This window comes from Sarcophilus harrisii, chromosome 1 (genome assembly GCF_902635505.1).
Source record: "Sarcophilus harrisii chromosome 1, mSarHar1.11, whole genome shotgun sequence".
NCBI lineage: Eukaryota > Metazoa > Chordata > Mammalia > Dasyuromorphia > Dasyuridae > Sarcophilus > Sarcophilus harrisii.
This window is the reverse complement of record NC_045426.1, coordinates 405245693-405267509: the sequence shown is the minus strand read 5'-3', so window position 1 is coordinate 405267509 and position 21817 is coordinate 405245693. Positions and strand designations below refer to the sequence as shown.

At 36.6% G+C, this 21817-nt stretch overlaps 1 protein-coding gene across 1 annotated transcript in view; it reads right to left on the bottom strand.

The window, feature by feature from the left end:
* Window positions 1-520: 520 nt before the first annotated feature.
* FBXL7 (F-box and leucine rich repeat protein 7) overlaps window positions 521-21817 on the bottom strand; it is a 455277-nt gene continuing 433980 nt past the window's right edge. Inside the window, exons 3-4 of the mRNA XM_012541212.3 lie at window positions 13921-14532; window positions 521-3842 (exon numbers count right to left, since the gene is read on the bottom strand). Of these exons, the coding sequence (XP_012396666.2) occupies window positions 3106-3842; window positions 13921-14532 (1349 nt within the window). The 3' untranslated portion in view covers window positions 521-3105. The remainder of the gene's footprint in view (window positions 3843-13920; window positions 14533-21817) is intronic.

The window sequence follows — 21817 nt, the reverse complement described above, 5'->3', positions numbered from 1 at the left end:
TCTAAAACATCTTAAAAGCTATCACTCTTGTATCCTTTGTGCTTGTTTAAGATCAAGTTTGCTCCTCATATATTACTTTTTCCTCCTCTAAAATTGATTTCTTGGGTCTCATGGAGCTTTGTGACTTAAAAAACTGCCACCTTAGGTTTTTCCAGGCTTCTTCTAACTCTTTTGATTTTGTACCCTATATAATCATGGTCTGAGGCCCTCTGTCTTTATTTATAGCAACGGACGCTAAGCATAACAATTTTGAAGGCTCCTTCAAAGGTTGGAACAAATAGGAAAGCATGAATTCACTACCTGTGAAGTGAATGCTTTTCCATTTACCTGTTAATTTGAAGCCAACATCATTGAGCCAAGGGAAATGACAAAACCATACACTGCAGGCATCAGAGGGACCATCTCTGTTCCTGGCTCCCATCATTGAATTGACTCAGGCTGGGCTCAGTCTGAGAGACAACTTTGATTGATTCCATTTTTCCTTCTGTAGTTAGGAGGGCAAAAAGTGAGGCTGAGATGATTACTGACATATTGCTTTATTTCTCGATGGTAGTAAATTAATGGCTTTCTAGAGAATCATACAGCACGCAATGATTCCAACATTAGAAATTTTTAAAGAAGAGCATTCAATTTAGCATAGCCAGGAAGGAAGCAACATGTTAAAACAGTCAAATTTGCTAATAAGGCCATTTGGTTGGTCTCTTAAAACTTGCTAAACTCAATTTCCAATTACCTCCTCCAAACATTCAAACTTCTTGAACTCCCTATGGAACATCATGAAGAGAAGTCTGGGGGAAAAGTTAGAAACTGGATAAAGCAAAGATATGCTGTACACTCACTGTAAAGAGTTGACCTTGTCAGATATGCAGAAAGCAGTAAATTTGACACTTATTAAACGGCAGGAAGATAAGGTTTTTAATATTTGGAGCCACCGAGTAGCCAGTGGTCTCTGGCACATAAGGGTCTGCTAGGGAATCTTAAACTCACCTGGGAGATCATTTCGCCCAGTATGAGGGAACGTTCTCTGTGACTCACAAATAAACCTCAGTCAAGGGACACAGATTGCATGTAGAATGCTGCTTCAGGTCATGTATACGTTTATAAGCCGTGTGAGTGTTTCTAAGTGGTATTTCCAGCCAGATCATGCATTTTTTCCCTCTTAGTACACGGTTTTGAATGCTACGTCAATGATGCTAATGATGTTGTCTGGAAAGCAAGCTACTGTTTCATTATGAGAACCAGACTGGGCAGATGATTCCCTATTTCAGCTCCTACTTCCCAACACATGTACAGCACAGGGGCCTCTGACTCGAAGCCATTGTCAATCATTGTACAGGCCTTGCTCTGCAAACAGATTTAGCATGCTTGGCTTGGAGGTCTAGAGGCCCTGATTTGGATGCCATTCCTTTTGGGTGGAAGTAGAACAATTTTTAGAAGTGAATGATTAAGGGTGGGGAGCTGTGAAGGAGCATTTAAAAACTCACATGCTAGTTGGAATCAAGGAATGAACTTCAAATAGAAAGGCAATGGAATTTTCCCCCCTGGCTTATTGATTTTATGCAAATTGAACTGCCAAAAACTCACTCCACTATAAAACGGTAACTTCCTGTTTAGAAATCACGTGTGCATAGGTATGTATTTATTTCTAAAGAATGGTTGACATGGTTGGTGGGTCAGAGTCTAAATCTCACTGATGTGTTTCCTTGTTTATATGCATGCCATATCCATAGAGCGCACCATTACAAATGTGGAAGTTAACTACTCATCCTTTGAAGTGGAATATGCATAGAACTATGGAAATATGCACACAAGGTGACACTGTGCACAATTAGGCATTTAAGGGTTCAACCTCAAAAAGATTTCATACATTCAATGAAGTATGGGTGCATAAAGGAACAAATAAATGAAAAAGAAAAACAGAAGTCTGAATGACAAAAGGGAAATCTGGTTAGTTCTCTCACAGCTGGAGTACAGATGTGCCTGCCACATGTGCACTGAGGAAAAGGAAAAAAAAATATTTTGTAGAGTGAAAGGGTGTGTCTTTTGGGCATCACTTCTTAATTAAAAATTTCAAGGGTATTTCCCCCTGTTAGCAAAGGCTTTGGAAGGATGACTTTCTTTTATACCAATGAAAGACTAAAAGATCTCAGCTCAGCATCTGTCTGAAACTGATTTCTCTAATCTCATCCTCAGATATATAGACCCCGCCCTGTCAGTGCTGCCTGTTAATCATGCTCATAGAGCATTACGAACAACAGAGCATGGTAATAATATGAAATAGGTTCCAGGAGCACACATTGAGATCACTCAGATGAGGGAGAGAGACAATTAGAAAACTGACACTGAGACTAGCACCTTAGAATATCCTTCCTGGAATAGGTTGGCAAAATGGCTCAGTGCATAAAGAAAAAAAAAGGGAGACATTCATTTGGAGGAGGAAGGCTTCCTGGGTGACTAAGGGAAAATCACATTAGGTTTATAACAACAATAACAACAACACAATTTTTCTCATTTCCATTATTCTAAAATGGGCATGAGCACAGAGACCCAGAATGCTTGTGGGGAGTAATTAATCTACAAAGAAAAGTTTGGAAAGCACTTTGTAAAGTGCTACTGACCCATTTCTCAAGATAGTTTGTGGCATTCACATTAGTTTATCGGACTGAGGAATGTGTTTTACTCCAAATAAGTGTGGAGTTTGGGCCTTTGTGCCAAATGCAGGCAGTCTTGGGAGCATCTTAGATCAGTGCTTTCTTGGGGATTCCCAGTAGCAGTAGGACTGGCCTGCTGAGGCCCTCTGAAAGATTACCTACAAGAACCCAGCCAGAAACAAGAAAGTAACAGCTACAATAGAAACAGGCTTATTTTTGTTTTCTTTGTGTAGATCATAACAAATAATCAAAAGCTGATTCCCATGAGCTTCAAAGCATAAAAAACAAAAAAACCCCAAAAGAACAAACAGCTATTGCAAATGAGAGTGGCATGTGCTTACATGTACTGTCTTTAACATTTTTTTGGTTAAAAAAAAAACAAATTTTTTTTTGTTGTGTGTTTTGTTTTGTTTTTGATTTTTATAAAAAGAGATCATAGACAGAGGCTGTCCACTCAAAAGAAGGCGGGGTTGGTGTGTTCTATAATACAGCGCTTGCAATGGCGTTTCACAAAGCGCAGGGCCTCCACGGACACCTCACAGTCCTGCACATTCAGCATCTGCAGGTCGAAGCAGTTGGCGGCTACGATCTGGAGACCCTGCCCCGTGATGCTCTCGCAGGACTTGAGGCTCAGGCGCTTCAGATTGAAGCAGTTAAGGGCCAGGCACTCCAGGCCAGTGTCCGACACCAAGGGGCACTTCCCGATGTCCAGGGACTTGAGTTTTGTGCAGTTTTTGGCCAGGTACTCCACCCCGTGGTCCGTGATGCCCTCGCAGCCCCGCGCGTTGAGGTAGCGCAGTTTGCCGCAGTACTTGGCGATGTAACGGATGCCCACATCCGTGACCCGGCCGCAGTGCGCGATGCTGAGATAGCGCAGGCGGGACTCGAGCTTGGCGATCTCCCGCAGGCCAAAGTCGCTGACAAAGCGGCAGTCGCTGACGCTCAGCTCCTTGATGGAGCCGCAGTAGATCATCAGGTAGCGGAGGCCCTCGTCGGTGATGCGGACGCAGCGCCGCAGGTAGAGGTGTGTCAGCTGGGTGCAGTGCGCCGCGATCGTGTGCAGACCCTCGTCCTCCAGCACGAAGCAGTCTGTCATATCCAAGTAACGGATGGAAATCTGTTTGCCGTGTAAAGGAGACAGCTTGATAGAGGCTTCCCGAGTCAGACTGATGCAAGTGACTTTAGAGCATCCTATTCAGAGAGAGAGAGAAATTACACACATATATGCACACACGTCAAACGGATACAGTGTTTCTCCCCAATGACACTATTCTATCACTGACAGTTTGGTAGTGTGTGTGTGTGTGTGTGTGGGGGGGGGGGATGAAAGGATGTCTACCTCTTCTCTCCAACAATGCAGACTATTACAAATGCCAGTTGTAGTCTTCTTTATGGTTTCAGTTTTTAATTCAAGAGATGGAGCAGAAGTACTTATGATATTTAAAGTAATCGTGACCTACCTGGTTATAAGGGCTCCACATCTTATTTAATTATGATTAGTACATTTAATACAATGGTATATAGCTGACCTACATATATGGATACTTCCTGTTCTCATAAAGGTCAGAGACTAAGACCTAGAGCTAGAAGGAATGTTAAAGCCACCAATTCTAATACCCTCAACCCCCCCTTTTTTTTTTAACAGATGAGGAAACTGAGGTACAGAGAGGTTAAATCATATGTTCAGGATCACACTTAATACAGCTAGTAAATGTCTACCAAATCTCCAAGTCCAATTTCCTCAGTCACTGTGCTTCAGAGAAGGATGAAACCAAAATACTAATCTAGTGCATAGATGAGTTAGAGTAATTCTCCATTAATCTCCTCTGTTCAATAAAAAACTAAACATTTGAAGTGTGTAGAAAGCACGATATTATATGGGACTGTCTTTGAGTGAAGAGACCCGGGTTCAAAAAAGGATTCTGACACTTAGTACTGAGCAATCCAGGACAAGTTCTTTAATAGTTCTGAGCCTCAGTTTCTTCAGATGAAAAAAATGGGTGTAATATCCCTGCCTAGCCCCTTATAAGAATGAATACAAAGTATTTTGCAAACATTAAGGCATGATAGAAATAAGGTGTTGTTATTATATATGGGGTTGAGATCTGCATTGGTGGAGAGAGATCCCATAACAGGAGTTCTCTGTGCTGATGAAATCATAGCTCCTTCCCATGTTAGTAAGACAGAAAGGATAAAGATAGAATCTTACTTATAGCAAGTAAAAAGAAAACTTGCTTTTATATTCCTCTATTTTATACTGTAATATTTTGGGTATCCAAAGGGCGAGCAGTTTATAACTAGTATGTACCTAAAACATGTAACATTTTCTTAGCAACCAGTATCTCTCAACTCCAACTTATTTCTCCTTCCAAAAAAAAAAACAAAAAACAAAAACAAAAACAAAAAAAAAACAAACCAAAAACCCCACACAAAACCCTCAAACCCTAAACCCTTCAAAAATTTTCATATTCTCCTCACCTCTTCAGTTTTATAATCTTTTATAGACTATAAAACTTTTATTCACATTTATTCCCCTCTGTTATCATGCAGTTCTCTTGGATATCTACCTTACCTCTCCTGCCTCTGCAAGTCTCCAAGGTCAGGGCATAGCCCTTCAGAATTTCTGAGCAATGTGAACACTCTGAAGGGCTTTCCTCCCACTTCCTGGGGGACTGATTACTCAGAAGATTATCACAGGACTTCCTCCTGCCCATGAGTGAGGAGGTTAAAAAAATAGTCATCCATGTAAACTACCCATGCTGTAAGAATGGAAATATTTCAAACATTAAAGGCTCCTAGCCTCCCTCTAATGATCCCATATCATTTTTGCATTTAGAGTCCTAAGAGCACAGCTTGAAACCTTATCTTTCCTTTAGGCTGTTGTACTACACCTACTGGAAGCTGGGGTGGGGCTGGGAAGGTTGCAATGGGGATGGAGCACACACATTTTATCTAAATAGAGGCCTCTAGTGTGTGCTAGAAATAAGACAAGGATGACATTTCTCTGTATTACCTAAAGAGGAGCTTTGGCCTTAGCTCTCAATATGAGCTTTGATTTTCTTTCTTCTTCTACTATCCCCATCTGCAGTAAAATATCAATCTGTACACTTAAGGAAGGCCACAGTATTTGGTGGGAGAAACACATATCTCTATATGAAAAACAGGAGTTCAAAGTGAATGAGATATTTATTGAGTACAGTGAATACAATGTTATTCTGAACTTATTTCTATATAATAGTTTGAGAAAAATAAATAGGTTCAGTTCTGGTTCAAATGGATTCACTAGGTATCCATTTGGAAACAAAACAAAAAAGAACCAGCTTTGCTCACATTATAGGCTGGGAGGGAGTTGGTGGTGGGAAAAGCAGTATTTATATTTAGGTTGAACAAATTAGTGAGGTTTTGTTCCATTATTGATTCATGGTTTATTTCTATTAAAGTTGCTGCAAAAATATTATTGAATTCAGCTTCCTGTCATTAGTGGAGACCTATTTCCTCCTTAAGAATGCAAAGAGGATCTTGCTATAAAGCATGACTAATGACTTTAAGGGTATCATCATCATCATCATCATCACATTTATATAGTACTTATGCGAGGCACTGTGCTAAGTGCTTTACAATTATTATCTTATTTGATTCTCACAACAACTGTAGTTATGATAAGTTCTATTATTATCCCCATTTTACAGATGAATAAACTGAAAATACTTAACTTGTTTACAGCTTATAAGTGTCTGATGTCATATTTGAATTTAAGTTATCCTGACTCTAGGACTAGCACTCTATCTATTGAATCATCTAACAGCCTCAATTATTAGGAATATCTGCCAGAATCTTTCACAAATGGGACAGCATACTATTTTCTGTTTTAGAGATTCAATTTCCTGAATAGGACAATTTCCTGAATCACACATAATCCTGTGATTTGAGACTATTAAAAATTCAAATCTAAGTAAAACAAAGTGGACATCAAATCTAACTTTAAATTTTCTTGAATTGACAAAAAAAAGTGATAATAATATGAGAGGTAGCTTATGTAATGAATGGCAGTTTGTATAGTAGAGGCAGCTAGTTGGTATAGTGGATAGAACTCTTAGGTCAAATTCAACCTCAGATATTTACTATTTAAATAATTATGGGTAAATCACTGAATCTGTCTTCCTTAAATTCTTTATATATAAAATGGGGATAATAACAGACAACCTTAAAGACTCAGGATGGCAAAGATTCAAGTTCTGCCTATATTGATATTATGATCATGATATGTTTGAACTTCTCAATGTTCTAGGAGATGCTCTTTGAGACACAGATAATTTCCACATAAGGAGTTCCCCTACATCAATGAAATCACAGATCTAGGCAAAATTATGACATTAGGTGCCATTTCTACTTGGCCTTAAAATTTACAGAATCATTTAAATGCATTATTCTACTGGATTGCCACAAGAATCTCATTTTACCATTTTACAAATAAGGAAACTGAACCTCAAAGGATCTGCATGACTTGCTCTTTGTTTTCCTAGGCAATAAGTATCTGAGGCAAGATTATAACCTGAACCTTTACAGATTTTAAGATAGCTCTTAACTATTTTTTTTTAATCTGAAGATCATCTTATTGGAAGAATATATCTTTATATCTATATCTCTCTCTATATATATCACCAACACAGAATAATTCTTACTAAAATATTTTTTTTTACCATAGTTGTGATTTCATTCATATAGGGAACTTTATGAGAATAAACTTCCTCTTAAGTGACTTGTCCAATTAATTGATCAGCCATGCACTGATTATGTGCCAAGCACTATGCTAAGAGATGTGATTATAGGATTCAACAGCCAATAGGTATCATAGTTGAGACTTGAATTGGGTTCCTCCTGATTTTGAGACCAGACTTCCCCTTGGAATTACCAGTAATGTGTATTAAACTGTAAAATCCTCCACTAATGTCCTGCTTTATCTTATTTAGAGGTGTCTGGTGATGTAGTAGATAGAATGCTGGACCTGGACTCAGGAAATGTTGAATTTATATCTGATCTCAGATACTTATTAGATATGTGACTCTGGGCAAATTTCTGTTTACCTCATTTTCTTAAACTTTAAAATGGAGATTGTTGTAAAGGGTTGTTACAAATAAGATATTATTTATAAAACTCTTAGTGTAGTATCTAGCACATTGTAGGTGTTAGATAAATGCTATTATTATTCATCAAAGCATAGCAAATCTTGTTTACCAAGGTTATAAAGGCAAAATGGAAGCTCTGACAATCCCACTAAAAGGGAAAAACCCAAATATGGTCAATACCAGACTGTGTCTCCGTGAGGCTAGCTAAGTTTAAGGAAGCTCAGTACAAAAGGGTCAGCCATCAGGTGACTTTCCTTTACACTTAGGACCACAATTTACTAAGGTAAAGAGGGAATCTCCAGATATAATGATAGCTAGCATTTTAAAAAAACTTCAGTGTTGCAAAGCACTTTACATATAAAATAATGTGTTATTACTCTGTGGAATAGTTACTATTATTCTTTTCATTTTACAGATAAAGAAACTGAGATTATGAGCAGATGACTTGCTCAGGGCATACAGCTAGTACAAAATTTCAATTCAGGTCTTCCTGACTCTAACTCCAATATTTTCTTCACTGTGCTACCTAGACACTCTAACTTTTAATTATAGTAGTTTTACATGGTATTTTCATGATATGTCTTTAAAATGGGTGTGCAATTTAGCCATTAACTTATGATTTCCTTCTGTTAATTATTTTCTTTTTATAGTATATAGGGCTTACATTGTATATATTTGTGTATGTGTGTTGTTTCCCCCATTAGAATGAAAACTCCATAAGAGTTTTCCCTCTTTTTGTATCTTTAGCATTGAGCAAAATGCCACCACACAGTAAGTGATTAATGTGTTTATTGATAGATTGATATTATTAATAAGTATTGTTATACCTCAAAGAGGATAATGCTTACAATGGGAAAGAACATTGATCTCAAATCAGACAACTCATCATAAATTGAGTTTGGAAGGTCCATTTCTGCAGAACACTGGTCCCAAACCTAAGGGTACCTGTAAGCTAAAGAAACCTCTATTATACTTTTATTGGGTTTCCAGATTCCCCCAGAGCTGACAATATATAAAGTGGAGACACCAGCAACAGTCTTTGGAGGCCTTGAGGAGGCTGCCAGGTAATGGTTTAAGCATCTGGTGGCAGGGCTGCCAAGAAATAATTAGCCAGTTAGGAATGTGCTTTCCCTAGCTCAACCAAGGGTTAGTACTCTGTGCCAGAATTTTAGTCTCCCTCTCCCCCGGCATCTTTTGGCGTCTCTCTGAAGGTCAGATTGGAAGCATCTTTAAATGGAGACATGACTTCCAGGATGAACCATCTATTATATACATACACATATCTTATAAATTTTTATATGTATACAATATATATGTATGTATAGATATGTGTGTATATATACACATATGTGAGTTTATGTGTGTGTATATATATATATATATACACACACATGTACATATAAAAACTGTAGGGAGAACAACATGAAAAATCAGGGAACTTTCAAACTGAAAGGGACCAAGAGGCTTAGTTCAGCCCTCCAACAAATGAATTAAAAAGGTCTAGAGAAGTTAAACAGATTGTTCAAGATTAGAGTTTGTAGTGGTAGTAGATATGGGACTACAACCCAGGTCCTATTCCCAGCTTCTTAAACTGTGGTTCGTGATCCCACTTCATGTGAAGATCCTGAAGTTAGGATTTATTATCAGTAAATGTTTGATTTATATACCTATTTTATATACCTGTGCCTGGGGTCATGTACAAATTTATCAGGTGAAAAGGAGTCTTGAGAGCAAGAAGTTTAAGAAGCCCTGCTTTATAGTATAACATTCATCCCACTGCATCATTCTGTCTCTGTTTTCAGAGCTTTTCTTCTTCCAGAGCTTCTGAGAGAAATCTTCACAAGTATTTATGTTGCTACTTTGTCAATGCAAATGGTTTTCTTCCCAATCATGACTAACTAAACATTCAGTACTCAGAAAAAAATGCAGTTGATGTGGCCCCGCCATGAAGCCAAATGAGCCAGGAGAGTAACTAGATCTTCAGGTGCCAGGAAAAGAAACTGAGTAAAAGAATGATCTGTCACTATCATAGGTTTAAAAAAAAAAAGCAGATGCATTACTTCTAAGGAAAAAGCAAACTGAAGGAATCAGATATCTCCTTAGATTTTGTTAATGGTATTAGTCACAGAAAACACTCACAAACCTCTATATTTGTTTACCAATCAAAATGATTTTTGTCTTTATTCTGTCTCTTAAATCCCTCAAGATGCCATCCATACTTTTCAATTACAATAAAATCCTTAACATATCTTGCTGATATCAGTCTCCAAACCATTTATCTCATGCCTAGGATATGAATGAGATGAAGAAAAGACTGAGTTAGTCTTGAGGGATCAGCCTCTGGTGCCCAGTAAGTCCTCTGGGCTTTAATCTTTATCTCTGGATAGACTTTGAAATGCATGAGCACTGCTGGGCCTTCCTAACTGTTTGAAATAAACTTTTCTACTTCATTGGTTTATTTTTCACACCAGAACTGAAGCACTTGATTATTAGCATTTGAAAAATTTGCATGGCTGGTGATATTTAAGTCTATTCTCATAAACAGTAGAGGAACATTTGAATTACAGTTGTACATAACACTGAAAGGGATTTTTGAGAAAGTGTTCTGCTGGAGTATTTAGCTGCTCATAGTGGAGTAAGGATGAAGGGAAGAGGAATAGTGAATATAAAATAATGCAGACTAAAGGTTGCATCCTCTGCTTCAGATTATCATTGGCCCTTCCCCTTCCCCTTAGTAGCAAATACAGTTTACTACTTTTCTCTCAAAGGAAGGGTCAAAGGCAAAGAGTTTCAGGTTTGCCAGTATCCTCAGTTCATGTCTATTAGGATTCTTATAAGGTGCCAAGTCAGTGGAATTGATGAGATCATGATTCTCTAATTTACATGTACTTAGTTCTTAATATAATTCCACAAGATTCACAACTTTAAGAGAGCATATATAAGGAGGAGCTCTCAGGGCCAAAGAAGAGAAATCCACTAGAAAGTCTTGGAGGAGGAGTTAGGAGTCTCAACCAGGATTGACTCCGGGAGATTCAGAAGCCAGAGAAGGCAGCTTAAGCTCTCGGAACCAAGACTACAGAAGGCCTCTAAGAAAAACCAGTCAAGCCCCAAGTGAAGGATTTGGACTTTAATACCTGGATGCATTTGGGGTGATTACACTGAACTGAAAGGAAGGCTGCCTCCAGAAGCCCCCCAAGAAACCTGCTCCCAGAGACATTATATTTTAGAGCGGAATATTACAATGTCCTCTGCAAATCTGTGTGCATGTAAACAACTGTGGAATTGTGTAGCAGCAGCAGCAGTTATAACAGCATCAGTGGTAATAGTATAGTAGTAATAGTTTGGTAGTAACAGTATATAGTTGTCAAAATAATAGTAAATAGTAGTAATGGTTGTAGTAGTAGTAATAGTAGTAGTACTATGGTAACATGTTAAGGACATGTTTCACACTAAGTGTGAAACCCAGAAAGCTCGTCTTGTAAAGCATTAAAGGGGACTGCACCATTAAGGGACAGGTCTGTTTTCAGAAAGCCCCTACAGCTGTGAATCATAACACATTTGAAGGAATTGTAAATCAGTTTTTACTGATGCAGATGTTGCTTGTGGTTTGGGAATAAAATAAATCAGAGGCAAGAGGGAAGAGGAGAGAGGTCAGAGAAAGTAACTGCCTCTCAGTCTCCTTGTATTTTTATCATTCTTTCACATGAAGGGATCTATTCTGCTGGTCAGAATTAGATCCGCAGCAGCCACTAGCAGGTGGCTCCTGTAACAGTAACAGACATTTATACAGTGCTTACTATGTGCTAGGCTCATATTAAGAGCCTAACAACAATCTTGGGATTAGTATTATTATTGCTATTGTTGCTACCACTCTTGCTGCTGCTATGTGATCCTGAGCAGGTCACTTAATCCTGTTTTTCTCAGTTTCTTATCTGTAAAATGAGCTGGAGAAGGAAATGGCAAACAACTCCAGTATCTTTGTCAAGAAATCCCCAATGGGATCATGAGAAATAGGATTTGAATGAAATTACTGAATACACACTACTACTACTACTACTACTACTACTACTACTACTACTTCTACTAGTAGAAGTAGTAGCACCAGTAGTTAGCATTTATTTAAGACTAAGGTTATTTCATTTGATCTTCACAGCAATTTTGGGACTAATACTAGTAATAATTTAGTAGTAACAACAATAGGTAGCACTTATAAGGTTTACAAAGATCTTTAAAAATGTTATTTTATTTGATCTTTACAGTTACTGTGGGAGATTGGTTGAATTATTATTCCCATTTTATAAATGAGCAAAGATGAACAGAGATTAAAGGAATTAATTATTTGCCCAGTCACATATCTAATAAGTATCTGAGACTGAATTTAAATTCAAATCTTGACTCCAGGTCCAGGGCTCTACTCACCATTCCACCTAGCTGCCTACTAGGTTCTACAAATAGAATATTAGAATTTGAAGGGACTTAATCTAACTCTCACTCAAATATAATAAAGCCCAATAAACATGAAGAACTGGATAGACAACTTAACTTGTTAGTATAAAGATCTGGGTTCGAGTTTTACCTCTGATACATACTGGCTATGTTAACCTAGGCAAGTCATTTGAGTTCTCTAAGCCAGTTTCTCATCTGCACATTAGGTGATTTGGACCAGATTTAAATTTAAATATTAAAAAAATTTTAAATCCAAATTTAAATCTGTGATTCTATGATCTTCTGATCTCTAAATAACATCTCCAAAAATGGTGTGCCTAAAAACCTCAGTTATGGGGAGCTCACTATCCTTCTCATGCAAGCCAGCTCATTTTAAACTAGTTTAATGTTAAACAAAAATAGACCTGCCTCTATAACTTATACCTGTTTTTTTCAAGTTGTGCTCATACTGTATCAATGACAAGATTATTTTCAAGAACACATTCTTCATGACTTAGTTATATTATTACCTGGTACTGGATGTCTATGCTAAAAGTTATGTCTTTTTCATTTGTCTTGCTACTGAATGTTCAGCTCCTTCCTGACAAACCTACTTTCTTCCAGTTCTCCCACCTACCTTAATATATAGCATCTTCACGGTCTTGCAAAGCCCCATGAGAATTCCAGTCTTAGAGAAATTGGACACTTCCTCTAACAGAACTACTTCCTTTAGGATCTAGTAATAAGTTCACTGATTTAGATGTCTTTGTTATTAAATACATTTTTGCTTATAAAACTCAAAGAAAGAAATATTTAAACCTGTTTCCAAATGAGCCAAAATTTCAATTACTGTTAATATTCTTCTCTAAGAGAGCATGAATATGAATATGCACACTTTACCCACATCACATCCACACATTAGTAGAAAATAACATGTTATGGTGAATATGTTCTTTGAGAATCTGTGGTCAGGTACTATGGCTTTATTGTCAGGGAACAAAATGAAAAGTTTTCTTATTGAAAATAATGATCTTAGGGGGAGTTAGGTGGAGCAGTAGATAGAGCACCAGCCCTGAAGTCAGGATTGACCTGAGTTCAAATCTGATCTCAGATACTTAATACTTCCTAGCTGTGTGACCCTGGGCAAGTCACTAAACCCCAATTTCCTCAGCAAAATGATAATAATGATGATGATTATGATGATGATCTTAGGAGTTATCAGTTTTATCAGTTATCAGTAGGTTTATGTCTGCCTCTACCTATAAATATTTTCAAATAATTGGGAAGGGAAAAACTTATTGAGGGGAAATAGTAATAAACTTGGATTATAATCTGTTTCTTAAGAGAAATTGATAGCTGTTTAGTGAAAAAGAATTGCTTGTGCAGGTGTCACTATCAATGAACCAATCAATAACCATTGAAAAATACCCAATATGTGCCATGTCTATGGCAAAGACGTGGGGTATGGAGATATCAAGTCAAAAACAAAAAGTGAAAGTCTCTGTCCTCAGAGATGTTCCCTTCTATATTCCACTGCTATGTTTAGGCTGACTATCTCAGAAAGTAAGCCTCATTTTCCATCCATTTTTTCCTTCAACCATCTGTCCCGGGATGGTTGTAGTATCTGGAGAATGTACTTTTTAGGGTACATTTAGGAAGATCTGTCTGAGCACTTCCCATAGCAGATGCTATCAAGTTTTAGTGTTATTTTCAGTTACCTGACACATCCAGGTGCTCCAAGTTGGGACAGAGGGATACCACATCAAAAACAGCTTCATTGGAGATGTTGTAACAGCCTGAAACCTCTAGCCGCCTCAGCTCTGGGCAGCACTGGGCAATGGTATAAAGTCCTCTGTCTGTGAGCCGCCTGCAGCCACTAACAGTCACCGTCTCCAACATGAGACATACATTGGGTGTGTCTTGACAAAGTCTTCTGGTTAATACTTTGAGTGCCCGGTCCACATTGATGGTCTCACCAGTCAAACGAATAGTCCTCCAGAGCCGAGGATCCCACGCAAGGTTGTACCATCTGCGGCACACACGAGCACAGCGGCACAGCTGGTTGGTAGGCAGGAAGGAAAATATCTGGATCATAGAGTGGTCTGGGAGGCGGTCAATGTGAGCCTGTTCTTTCTGCTGTTTAGAGGCTAGCCGGATGAGAGGGTGGGTGAGGCGGGTTGGAGGGGGAGAGTGGACCATGGCCACTGTCTCCCCTGTGATGGAGGAAGATGAGGTGGATGAACCTCTTCCATTTTGAAATCCATGCAAGTTCTGTGGACAGATGAGGGCTGGGCTGGGGGTGCTGAGTGTGCGCATGCTCAGGTCGGAGTCTGAAAAAGAACATGAAACAACTATTAGATTAAGGGGTAGCTGAGAGCTGTGATGTGGGGACATGCTTCTTTATTAATCCATTGGTCCAAATGTTATGCAAGCTAAAGATTTATATGGAGTCACAAAGAAGGAATCAATACATGTCATTACTCAAACTCTTAGGGTGATGGATATTCAATATATCATAATAATGAGGAATAAAATATGAGCACATTCATTTTTGCCTTTCTTTGTATCATCACCAGTTATCCTGTTACTTAGCTTCCAATAAATGTTTAATAAATATTTGTTGCCTGATCATTCCACAAAATAACAATTTTTTAAAGTTGTATTTAAGAATGCAGTTGTGGTATTAAGAACAGAACACTAAATTGAAATCAGAAATTCTGTAGTCAAAATTCTGCTCTTTCATCTATGACTGTTTGGTAAGATATTGGCGCTCTCTGAGCTGAATCCCTTATCTGTGAAGCAGAAATTAACACCTGCCCTGTTTCCCTCAAAAATTATTGGGAAGATTACATATACTAACTTCAAAAAACAGTTTGTAGGCCCTACAGAGTGTCATATAAATGCCAGGTGTCATCATTTTTGTAAACAACATGATTTTTTTCATAAGGAGGTTTATTTATATTTTGGGTAGGCTGATATTAAAATTTCATGTACGATGGAACATGGAGACAGATCAAAAGTCAGCTGCTACAAGTTAAAAAACAGTTTAAGATTGTATCTTTGCCATAGATGATACACAGATTGGGTAACTCTCATACTCATAAAAAAAGAATCAATTGTGTTGAAGAAAATTGTATTCCTATTAGAATAAGTATGTGTAGCACATGAAAATCATTTGCTGTCTGCTATAAAGACAAGATCTTGAGGGTAGTAAAGGACAACACTTTACTCTAAAATGAATCATTTCTAATAAGAGAATTGGTGTGCAGGGAAAGTTTTGTGACCTCATACAAGTTTAATCTTCCACAGAGATTAGAGTGTAAAAGACCATTATAAAGTGAAATTTACTTTTTCTTCACTATGGATTCAGAATAGAAGACTTTATGGTGGCCATGAAGAACTATGGCTGTTCTTAAAAAGGTAATATGATTAGGTAAAAGTGATAGAATGTAATGGAGAGTACTAATGAATAAAGCTTTATTTATCTACAAGACAGAATTCTTTATAATCTTTAACTTTAAGGACCACAATCTAAACAAAACACATACACTATAGATTTACAGGCAGAAAGAAAATTAGTGATCTAAGGCAGTAATCATCTAAGCAAGTGATATCAAATTCAAATAGAAACTGAACCCTACAGTCTCATATGGATTTAAAAAACCATAAATTAACATTATCAATGTTGTGTTGTTACTTATTTTGTTAAATATTTCCTAATTGTATTTTAATCTCATTTAAGCCTCAGTGGAACCTATGTGGACTGCTAGAGTTTTACATCAATGGCTGTAGTTGGGTAGAGCTTGGGTTTAGTCCAACCTCCTCATTTTGTAGATGAGATGAAGCCCCAGAAGATTAAGCAATTTATTAAACTCATTACAGAACACAATGCTTGACACATAGGTGCTTAATACACATTGATTAATTTCCTGCCCACAGTTACACCAATAATAAGAAGCAGAGCTGGCATTCAAATTCAAGACCCAATTCCAGATTCAGTAGTTGGTATTTATTTCCTTTTATGCCTCAAAGTGGTAAAGATGGTAAATACAAAAAAAAATCAATATTGAAAGCACTGTATGGGAAACAGGGCCACTATTATCCTGTTGGGAGAGCTATGAATGGGTCCAGTTTGGGAAGACAGTTTGAAATTTTGTGAGAAAAGTCACGAAACTATTCATTCTCTTCCGCCCAAATATGTAGCAAACTCAGAGGAGGGGAAAAACAAAACAAAATAAAGGGGGGAAGTATTTTATAAAATATATCTATAGCCATATCTAGATCTATCCATCCATCTATCTATCTATCTATCCAAGTGATTGGAAACAGACTGAATGGTACAATGGACAGAACACTGAATTTAGAGGATCTGAGTTTCAATATGCCTCAGATACTTGCTATCTTTGAAACGAGCAAATTATTTAAATTCAATAGGCATTAGGTTTTTCATTTGTGAAGTTAGAGTATTAGACGAAATGGCTACTAAGATTCCTTTGAGTTTTAAATCTATGACATTATGATCCTACAACTGTAGAATGACTGAAGTAATTATGATAGATGACTATAATGAAAGAGTGTTTTAAGTAAATTATGAACAAAATGAAGAATTCAAGAAACACTGGAAAGTTAATATGAACTAGTACCTTCCTTTCTTCTTTCCTTCCTTCTCTTCCTTCCTTCCTTCCTTCCTTCCTTCCTTCCTTCCTTCCTTCCTTCCTTCCTTCCTTCCTTTCTTCATTTCTTCCTCCAGCTCTCCTTCCTTCCTTTCTCCCTCCTTCCTTCCTCTCTCCTTCATTCCCTTCCTTTCTTCCTTCCCCCTTCCTTCCCTTCCTTTCTTCCTTCCCCCTTCCTTTCCTCCTTGTTTCTTTCTCTTCCTCCTTTCCTTCCTTCCTTCCTTGGCTCATTGGATAGAGTGCTAGGACTGGAAACTTAGAAAGACTCATCCTAAGTTCAAATCTGGCCTTAGACACTTACTAGCTGTGTGACTCTGGGCAAGTCACTTAATTCTGTTTGCCTAAGTTTCTTCATCTGTAAAATGACCTGGAGCAGGAAATGGAAAAATGCTTTAGTATCTTTACCAAAAAAACACAAAGGTTTTCTTTGTGAAGTATGATCCACAGTTGCAAAGATTCAGACACAATTGAACAATAGTAACAACAATGATCTCCTATCATGTGTCTGTCTCTTCCCTGAGTATACTAATAATTAACATTGAGTTTACCTTTAAAAGGAAGCAGCTTTCATAAGATGGAGAACAAAGACATTCTGCCATCTTAAACACCATGGCTGATTGCTTGCCTTTTTTTTTTTTTTTTTTTTTTACAAAAGATCTATTATTATTATTATTATTTTTTGGTAATTTTTCTTTGCTGGGGTTGCATTTTGTACTTCATGTACCGCTCAATCAACCTAAGATTAAAGTAGAGGGAAATAATCAAATGATTTGACTCATCTAAAGAACCAGCAGTCTGTCAGTCAAGTGGAATATTTCAGAACTTCTGGGAAAATCAATGTTAATGTCTCATTGTATTGGGAAAAGACCAGAGGTCCTCAAAAGATGTGCTTGCAGGTCTGAAACTCTAGCTAGTTCTACTTAACTGGGAAAGCTTTGAATATCAGTTGCCTAAAATTGTGATTCCTAGCTTTACACAAGGAATAAACTTTTATTATCCTGGGGATGATTATCTACAGATACAGATTGCTTTGCTAATATTTTGTTTAAAATTTTTGCATCAATATTCATTAGGGAGATTGGTCTATAATTTTCTTTCTCTGTTTTCATCCTACCTGGTTTAGATATCAGTACCATGACTGTATCATAAAAGGAGTTTGGTAGAAGTCTTTCACTCCCTATTTTTTCCAAATAGTTTATATAGTATTGAGGAATAAACTTTTAGAAGACACCAAATGTCATCTCCCTCATTTTTCGAAGGAGGAACCTGAAGTTGAGAAAAGTTAAGTGACTTATTCAAAATCACACAGATAGTAAATGACAGAGGGAAAATTTGTACCCAGTTGATCTGACTCTTTTAAATAGTCAGGGCTCGGATGCAGCTAGGTGGCACAGTGGATAGAGCACCAGCCTTAACATCAGGAAGACTTGAATTCAAATATGGCCTCAGACACTTATTAGCTATGTGACACTAAGTCATATAACCTGATTGCCTTCAAAAACAAAAAATCTAACAGCCGGAGCTCTTTTCATTATACCATGCTCTAGCCTTGTAATGGACTATATCTGTTATCTGAGGGTCAGCCTGATTCAGAAAGGGCCATCAACGAAGCCTTACTACTAATTTTTTAAAGCATTAGTACATTTACTAAGTCAAGAGGGAACTGAAACCTGCATTAGTGAAGGGAGTATTTAGAATAATGAAATTCTAGATTCATCAGTTAGCGAGTTAATTATATTTTGAAAACATATATCCATATCAAGTATCCCTACCTAATACTATTATTGGGCAGTTAGGTGGCACAGTAGATGGAAAGCTGCACCTGAAGTCAAGAAGACTCATCTTTCTAAATTCAACTCTGATCTCAGACACTTACTAGTTTTGTGACTTTGGGCAAGTCACTTTACCCTGTTTGCCTCAGTTTCCTTATCTGTAAAATGATATGGAGAAAGAAATAGTAAACTACTCCACTGTCTGTCAAGAAAACCCCAAATGGGATCATGAAGAGTTGGACAAAACTGAAATAAATGAACAACAATATTGTTATTAAGGGATAGGAATTTGACCTGTGATTTCATTAACATAGGTAATTTTTGGATAAGAAAACTCTACCAATGAAATAATGTTATTACATAGTTCCTTAAAAACACAATGTGAAGTAATATAATGTTATGAGGGGGCCATTAGTTACATAAGAATAATATTATAATGGTAAAATTGACTGAATGCTATATAGCAGGATTTTATGCTGATATAATTAGATTTAGTTAAAAAGTTCTTATGACATTATTTTGAAATGATGCTAGTCAAGGTAATATTACGTAGGATATTATTTATATATAGTTATGATTTAGTAGGAACTGAATGTGAGCAATGTGCTATACTAGAAGGATTAACATAATAGGATTGTGGTTTAAATAATAGGCAACGGAAAAATGAGGATTAGAGAATGAGAAATTTCTAATTCACTTCTTATCTCAATTCTTTCAAGAAAATGGGACAAATAACTCAGAGGGCAATTTATCCAGTGATTGTTTGCTACACAAATCAATTTGTGAGATATGTGAAGGAAGAATAATGAAGATATTATTAACAGATTTACTAACATTTCTTATTTTTTAAAATATAAAGATTCAAATTCAATAAATGTATCAACTGTGTTTTGAGTATTTATTAACAACAAATAAACCATGGGGTTCTTTTAAATAGGAATCTTCCTTGGTTTGATCAAATTAAAATCACATGCTTTATTCAAGAATATTTCTATTGAATTAAATAAGATATATCTGGAAATTTCAAAGTATTAGGAGAAATAATTCTTGAGTATTATGACAATCTGCTTTCCTAAATACTGGAAGAAATATATATTTTTGATTCTTTAAAGGTCAACAAAATAATACATGTATGAGAAAATTTTACTAAGAATGCAGAATTGATGGATATTCAAAAGATTTCTGAGTAGGAATATGTATTTGCTATAATCTGGGAAGTGTGCTCTGTAACTATTAATTCTCTTGTTTCTAAAAGAGGATTTTAGGAAGTCAGGAACCGAATTAGCATAACTAAGGGATTTTCCCATGAGTGAAGGCAAATAATAAAATACCCTAAAGAAAATGAACTTTCTAAGACCTCTTTCAAAGTGCAAATTGTATTAAATTCTATAGTAATTTCTGCTTTAGGAAACATATGCGCTTAGTCTTTGGTTTAAAAATAAACAAACCAACACTTCATTTATGATGACCTAAACCCAGCTGCAGACCAGTGGCAGATTGGGAATTTATACCTTTCCTGAACCTAATTTTAAGTATATTACATTCAAATCACTGGTAGATTGGTAAATTATTTTTATACTGGTGGGGCCAGGAAAATCTAGAATTTTTTTCACTTTAAATCCTAACAGGGATGCATTTCAAGTATTCAATGATAGTCAACATTTTTATAACATCATATACTTTTAAGGAACTTTCACATCCATACCTATTTGAGGTATTTAAAAGAATAATCTTAAAGTGATTTTTTTTTTAAAAAAAGATCACTACCACTGACAATACTATCATTGACAAATCAAAACCTTTAATTTATATTATTAGTTTGAAAAGAAAATTTATTACTTTGTAACAAAGGGAAAAACTGGCCTCTGATTCATCTTTTACTGGTTAATTAGGTGACTGAATGTTCATAAATTTTAAGTCAACATATTTAAGAGTAAGTATGGATCCAGGGCTACTTCATTCTGAGAGTCACTTCATTTTGTTCATACATATATGCCTGGATTCTCCCACTAATGTTTGCAAGTAACCAAAACTAGGATATTTCATGGTATCCCACTGCGCAATCTTCCATCTGAGAATTCCACGAATCAACTTTTGTTCCATCCTTTACCCAGTTCCTCACTCCCTAAAACCTCTATAAATTGTGTGTACAGTTCATTCAGGAAGTCTTTGCCTCTTTGGACGAGACTCTCCTGTTGACAAACTCAATAAATCTTAGTTGGTCCAGATTATGTTTTTTGGCCAATTTGTTCTTCCCATTTCCAACATTGACATAGGCTACTACCCAAAACTTGAATATTCAGGACATAAGGCCAAATTTTCAAAAAGAAAGGGAACACTGTTGTCTTTCCAACAAGGGAAAAGATGAATAAATAGCAGAATAGTTATTTTCTGCTTGATCTGTCATATCTCAAAAGAAGGAAATGTGACCAAATCTATAGTGACTAAAGTTGGATCTATAGCATTAAAAGACAAAAGCATGATCATAATATAGCATCGTGGAACTTAAAACTCCTTCTGGGGATGAATTTTTTTTAACTTAACTAGTCTTTTTATTTTGGAATACAGGCATGCAGTTTATAGCCAAATATCATTAATATTGCCAGGCACATCTCTGAAACCTTTTTGGCTTGATAATACCTATTAGTACTAAAATTTTTTTGGGAAAAGTTGCTTTCATTCTATGACAAGGCAGCTAAATAGAAGCTTGATGGTTATAGAGGAAATGTATAATGTAAAGAGCACTGGGTTTGGCATTAGCCTCAAATCTTGTCTCTTCTATCTCTGTAAGAGGAAGCCTTTAGATCTTGTTTTTCAGTTATTTCAGTCATGTCTGACTCTTTGTGACCCAATTTGGGGCTTTCTTTGCAGAGATACTAGAGTGCTTTGCCATTTCCTTTTCTAGCCTTTGGATCTTAGCTTCCTCATATAAAATGATGAGAATGGATTAGGTAAGTTCTGGGTCTCTTTCTTCTTGAAATTAATGGGTCAATGATGGGAAAATGTTTTTCTTTCCCAAAGTAATCTTTCAATCATATCTAATATTTATCTGGTCATGTATACTTAATCTAAATCTTTTAAAGCAACCTCTAAGGACATTGGTATTTATGGGACTTTGCCTTTAACTAAAAATAAATCACAGATATATAGGGACAGATCACAAATCTATC